Consider the following 6942-nt stretch of genomic DNA (forward strand, 5'->3'; position numbering starts at 1 on the left):
ATATCATTTCTGTAGTAGTGTAGTTCATTTCTTGTCAACACCTTTTTAGCTAAGTTCGCCGCACATGGTTCTTTTTGTAAAATTTACTTCTCGTGTGTGATTTGTATACTAGTATGGAGTATAGGGTGGTGGACCGCCTTTCATTTAATTGTCCTCATCGATTTTATAGGTGTTTTCATTTTTTATTTTTTTTCGAGAACCTCTTTTTTTAGTTTGTTATCCGAAAATTACGAGCCTTCAATACACAGGAATGAATGTTAGATGCTGGGTTCCACTATATATAGCATGCGTACAGACATTGAGATGTGGTGTTTGGTACTTGGCAAATGGCAATAATGAATTCAACACCGAAAGTGGAGTGGGATTTTGACATGTTGCTATAATCTTTCTTCATTACCATAATGCAATTAGGGATGTAAATCGGATTAGCATCTTCGGTTTTGGGTTAGCTTTTTTTTTTTTGAAAGGTGGCCAATAAGGCATATATTAAAGGTACTCAGAAATAGAGTCTGGAGGGACATCGTCCGAATACATAATCGTAGAAGAATTAAATGCAGTAGCCGCTAGACTATGTGCTAAATAGTTCTCTGATCTAGGAATAAAATTAACTGAACAATAATCAAAAGAAATAATGCATGCTCTACAAGCATCAATGGCATAGCCAACGTAAGTCCGAACAGTGATAGCTTGATTTGTCAAATACTGTTGCAGGGTCAAACAATCCGTGAGTATGTGTACTGAGCGCTCTCCACGATTCCATAACCAAGACAAGGCTTCCTTACATGCTATTGCTTCAGCCATAAGCGGGGACAGACAATCTGACAAGGGTGCACTGAATGCCGATACATATCCCCCTTCCTCGTCGAACAAAACCGCGCCTACCGTAGCCCTTCCTGTAGCTGGCATGAATCCAGCATCGACATAGCATCTCCGTCTCCGCTCGGCAGGCTCGTTCCGTGCGCCCTCTTGGGCGATCCCCATAGCAGTCACGGCATTTGCCGTGTTGTAGTGCTGCTGCTGCCGTGTCACGGCAGTGGCAGTAGCACTGCTTTGTGCGGCAGCCCCTTGGTCCGTTTGTGGGTGGGTGTGGTGGACTCTTTGCCATGCCAGTGCGGTTGCTTCGGCCAAGGCTAACACTTTTCGTGGTCGCGGTAGACACGCATCCCATACCTCTCCGTTCCTGGCTCTCCAAATATGATATAATATTGCAGCTGCGTGAACAATTTGGTTAGTGTCTAAAATATTTAATAGCTCACTAAACCAAGTATGAAAAATATTTGTTGCTATCATGGGGATTGGAAGGTGAGATTGAGCCCAAATGGAACTTGCATAACCACATGTTACTAAAGCATGCATTGTGTCTTCATCCATTATTCCACACATAGCACATGTTGGTTGGATTTCCACCCTCTTTATAATCAAATTCGTTGTAGTAGGGAGGATACCACTCAAAGCCTTCCACAAGAATGTCTTCCATTTGGGGGGAACTTTTAATTTCCATAGGCGTAACCAATTATGCGTGCCTGTATTATCATTGAGATCTCCCACAACTGCTTTGTAGCCACTCTTAACAGTATAATTACCTCCCTGATCACCATGCCAATACCACATATCCTCATAGTCCGATGATACTGGAATCCTTTTTATCCTAGCCACATCCGTAGGAATAAAAATATCTGCCAAAATATCCGGATCCCAGGTTTGTGTCTCATGATCAATTAATCCCAACACTGCTGCATTATTTAAATATGGGGGCTTATCAATATGAACCATTGGGTCGTGTTCATCTTGTAACCATGGGTGGTCCCAGATGAGAGTTGTCTTTCCATTTCCAATTCTGCACCTCGTTCCGCTACAAATCATGCTCTGAGCTGCCATTATACTACGCCAACAGAAACTGGGGTTATTTCCTACCTTGGCATCATAAAAGGCCCCTTTTGGGTAATATCTCGCTCTGTAAACTCGTGAGACCAGAGAGTCAGGTTTTGTTAACAAGCGCCATGCCTGTTTGCCCAGCATTGCTATATTAAATGCGTGCAGTTCTTTAAAACCTAGGCCACCATACTTTTTTGGTATACACAATTTGTCCCATGCCTTCCAATGGATTCCTCGTTCATTCCCAGATCCCCACCAATACCGGTTCATTGTTCGCTCAATAGCTGTGCAAATCCCCATAGGTAATAAAAAGACACTCATTGAAAAGGTGGGCATTGCCTGAGCCACACTTTTCAACAAGACTTCCTTACCAGCTTGCGATAACAATTTCTTATTCCAAGATAGGATTCTTTGCCTTATCTTATCCTCAATATATGAAAAGGCTGCTTTTTTATTTCTCCCTACAAATGAGGGTAGTCCCAAATATTTTCCAAAGTTTGGTGCCTGAGTAACCCCCAGTATCTGCGCCACTTCCTCCCTACTATCATCCTGTGTGTTCTTGCTATAACATATGCTGGACTTATGATAATTTACCACTTGGCCAGATAAATTTTCATACCGTGTCAAACACTGCTTTATCGCACTTGCTTCCTGCACATTTGCTTTAAAAAATAGTAGGCTGTCATCAGCAAAGAATAGATGTGAAATAGAAGGTGCACCCCTTGCAACTCTGCACCCATGAATTGCTCCCTGAATCTGTGCCTGTTGTAGCAATAAAGATAGTCCCTCTGCACAGATAATAAATAGATACGGGGATAATGGGTCTCCCTGCCTGAGTCCGCGAGATGGGATGATTGGCAAACCTCGGGCTCCATTCAGTTTGATATTATATGACACAATAGTCACACATAACATGATTAATTCCACCCATATATTACTAAAGCCCAAAGCTGTTAACATGTTTCGTAGTGTTGGGAAAATCCCACTTCCTCCAATAATATTTGATGAAGAAACCACCCAAGAAGTTAGACAAATTCACGGCTAAAATTCATCACACTTGAGTCAAAGGATGAAGAAACAAGATGAAGATAATTTCTTCCTCTGCTGCCGCCGAACTGCTGCCCTCCTCCCTCTCACGTTTTTTATTTTGTTTTGTCTTCAATTCACCAACAACCCAAATCACATATATATTACATTATATATATAATGGGGAATGAACCAAAAAAAAAGGAGAAGTTTCCTTTTCACAATTTTGGTAAGCAAATTGTCGCACCATTCCATAATTCATCCATATATTCCTAATTAAATATTATTATATTATATAAATATAATAATAATAATAATTAGGGTTCAATATGAGAGGAAGTCCAACAAAATATAGTGGATACAAATTGGCTTGGTCCAAACATGAGCTATTTACCACATAGGAGGGAAGCCCACCAACAAATCTCCCCCTCCCGACTATGTGGAAGATATCGCCATCCCGGCGATAGAGCAACAATCCTCAAACTTCCCTCTCGGCAATGCTTTAGTCATCATGTCAGACCCATTATCATCGGTATGAATCTTTTCAAGTTCAAGCATCTTGCACTCTAAGATATCTCTAATCCAATGATATCTCGTGTCAATATGTTTTGACCTGTAATGGAACGTTGAGTTCTTTGCAAGATGAACTGCACTTTGACTATCACAATAGAGCACATACTTGTCTTGAACAAACCCGAGCTCCTGAATAAACTTCTTCATCCATAGCATTTCTTTACTGGCCTCAACAGATGCTATGAACTCAGCTTCAGTGGTAGACAAAGCAATACACTTTTGCAATCTTGATTGCCATGAAACTGCTCCCCCTGCATAGGTAATTAGATAACCTGAAGTAGATTTCCTGGTGTCAATGTCCCCGGCCATATCTGAATCAGTGTATCCGGCAAGAATAGGTTTATCTGTACCAAAACACAAACTCAGATTTGAAGTACCCCGAAGATATCTAAGAACCCACTTCACAGCATCCCAATGTTCTCTCCCTGGATTTGAGAGAAATCTGCTAACAACACCCACTGCATGAGCAATATCTGGTCTAGTACATACCATGGCATACATCAAACTACCAACAGCTGAAGAATAGGGAACTCTTTGCATTTCTTCATCCTCTTTCTCACTAGAGGCACATTGCTTCTTACTTAACTTGAAATGCATACCAAGAGGTGTATTCACTGGCTTAGCTTTATCCATACTAAATCTCTCAAGTACTTTCTCTATATACTTCTCTTGAGATAACCACAACTTCTTGTTCTGCCTGTCACGAATGATCTTCATCCCAAGAATTTGCTTTGCTGGTCCCATGTCCTTCATAGAAAAGGACTTACTCAACTCTTGTTTCAACTGTTGAATTCTTGAAACATTGCGACCAACAATCAACATATCATCAACATAAAGCAACAATATAACAAAGTCATCATCAGAGAATCTGATTACAAAAGCACAGTGGTCTGAAGAAGTCTTCTTGTACCCATGCTTACTCATAACGGAAGTAAACTTTTTATACCACTGCCTCGGAGCTTGCTTCAATCCATACAAACTCTTCTTTAACCTGCAAACATAATCCTCTTTCCCTTTGACTTTGAATCCCTCAGGTTGCTCCATATATATCTCCTCATCCAAATCACCATGGAGAAAAGCTGTCTTTACATCCATCTGCTCAATTTCTAAATCCAAACGAGCTGCTAGACCCAACACAACTCTAATGGATGAAAATTTCACAACAGGAGAGAAAATTTCATCAAAATCAATACCTTTCTTCTGGCTAAAACCTTTCACCACCAGTCGAGCTTTGAATCGTGGAACTGAAGTGCCCTCTTCATGTTTCAATCTGTAGACCCACCTGTTCTTCAAAGCTTTCCTGTTCTTTGGTGCCCTTACCAACTCAAAGGTATCATTTGCATATAGGGAATTCATCTCATCCTGCATAGCCTCAAGCCATTGTCTCTTTTGCTCACTCTCCATAGCTTCTTCATAGAACTCAGGTTCTCCCCCATCAGTTAATAACACATACTGACTGGAAGGGTAACGAGTAGATGGTCTCCGTTCCCTGTTAGACCTTCTAGGAGGATCAACTGGAACCTGCGAAGGAACTTCTTGTTCCTGGTGCATAACATCATCAACATGACCATCCACATCAGCTGTATCATCCTGATTGTCTGGTACAAGATCACCGTTCTGGCCATTCTCTTGAACCTCATCAACATCATGTGTATCTTCGCTGGAAACTGGCTCACAGTCAACCAAACTTCCGCTGTCTTGAGATTCTGGCTTTCTCACTTTGTCAACACCTTCAATGGTTTGATCTTCAAAGAACACTACATCACGGCTTCTCACAAGCTTCTTCTCAACTGGATCATACAGCTTGTAGCCAAATTCATCAAGACCATAACCAATGAAAATGCACTGTCTAGTCTTCGAGTCCAACTTAGATCTTTCATCTCTCGGGACATGCACAAATGCCTTACAACCGAAGACTCTGAGGTGATCATAAGAGACTTCCTTTCCACACCAAACCTTATCAGGAACTTCATTATTCAAAGCAATAACAGGAGATAAGTTGATAACATGAACAGTTGTGGAAACTGCCTCTGCCCAAAAAGAACTAGGCAACTTTGCGTCATCAAGCATACATCTGACTCTCTCCATAATTGTCCGATTCATCCTCTCTGCCAAGCCATTTAATTGAGGAGTTTTAGGAGGAGTTTTCTGATGTCTAATACCGTGCATTCTGCAATACTCATCAAATGGGCCACGGTACTCACCGCCATTATCAGTACGGATGCACTTCAATTTCTTCCCTGTCTGTCTCTCAACAAGGGCATGAAACTCTTTAAACACACCAAACACATCACTTTTGTGCTTCAAAGTGTAAACCCAGAGTTTCCTAGAATAATCATCAATGAAGGTCACAAAGTAAGATGCACCTCCAAGTGATCTAACCTTCATTGGTCCACACACATCAGAATGTATCAACTCAAGTGGCTTCGGCTTCTTCGAAGGAGAGTTGCTCATAAAAGAAACTCTTTTCTGTTTCCCTGCCAGGCAATGAACACATCTGTCCAATCTAGCTTCCTTTACTCCTGAAAGCTTTTTCTTCTTGGCAAGGTAATCAATCCCCTTCACACTCATGTGGCCAAGTCGTTTATGCCACAATTCTGATGCACATTCTTTTGCTGCCACATTCACTGAATCACCAGAAATAGAGCTTTGTAAAGAGTACAAGTTAGAAGACTTGTTACCTCGTGCAATAACCAGCGAGCCTTTAGTGATTTTCCAATGTCCATCACCAAAGAAACAACAGAAACCATCATCATCGAGTTTTCCTGTAGAAATGAGATTCAGTCTGATACCCGGTGCATGCTTTACATTTTTAAGTTCCAGCATTGTGCCATTGCTGGTCTCAAGACAAACTGTACCCGTACCAATCACCTTCACCTGACCATCATCACCCATTCTTAGCTCTCCAAAATCACCTGGAGTATATGAAGTAAAGAATTCCTTCCTTGGTGTAACATGGTAAGATGCGCCCGAATCTACAATCCAAGTTGTCTCATGGCATGCAACGTTGACGGCGTTCTCATCACAAGCAAGAAGCAAATCTGCTCTAACTGTTGCAACCTGGTTCTCTGTGTGATCATCTTTCTTGTCTTGCTTCTGTTCCCTTTTCAACTTGAAGCAATTTTTCTTGATGTGACCCTTCTTGCCACAATGATAACATTCAACATCCTTGTGCCAAGACCTGGACTTACTTCTGCTTTTATCTCTACCCTTCTGACCCCTTTGTTTGTTTCTCCCCCTATCATTTGTAACCAAAATATCTGATTGAGAAGTGGAGGTGTCTTGAGATCTTCTTCTTGACTCTTCATTCAAGATACCACTCTTGACATACTCCATGGTCACAACACCGTTGGGAGCAGAATTGGTCAAAGAAACCCGAAGTGTTTCCCAAGAATCAGGTAGAGTGTTAAGCAACCAGAGACCAAGTACCTCATCCTCAAATTTGATGCCCATGCTAGACAACTGATC

General features: G+C 41.4%; 1 protein-coding gene across 1 annotated transcript; it reads right to left on the reverse strand.

Moving 5' to 3' along the window:
* Positions 1-486: 486 nt before the first annotated feature.
* Positions 487-2835, reverse strand: LOC109184468. The gene is made up of 2 exons (XM_019334470.1): positions 1584-2835; positions 487-1235 (listed from the first exon to the last, which is right to left on the reverse strand). The coding sequence occupies exons 1-2, from the start codon at positions 2833-2835 to the stop codon at positions 487-489; spliced, it is 2001 nt and encodes a 666-aa protein (XP_019190015.1).
* Between the last annotated feature and the right edge of the window lie 4107 nt (positions 2836-6942).

The sequence above is a fragment of the Ipomoea nil genome, unplaced genomic scaffold, assembly GCF_001879475.1.
Source record: "Ipomoea nil cultivar Tokyo-kokei standard unplaced genomic scaffold, Asagao_1.1 scaffold1262, whole genome shotgun sequence".
Classification (NCBI taxonomy): Eukaryota; Viridiplantae; Streptophyta; class Magnoliopsida; order Solanales; family Convolvulaceae; genus Ipomoea; species Ipomoea nil.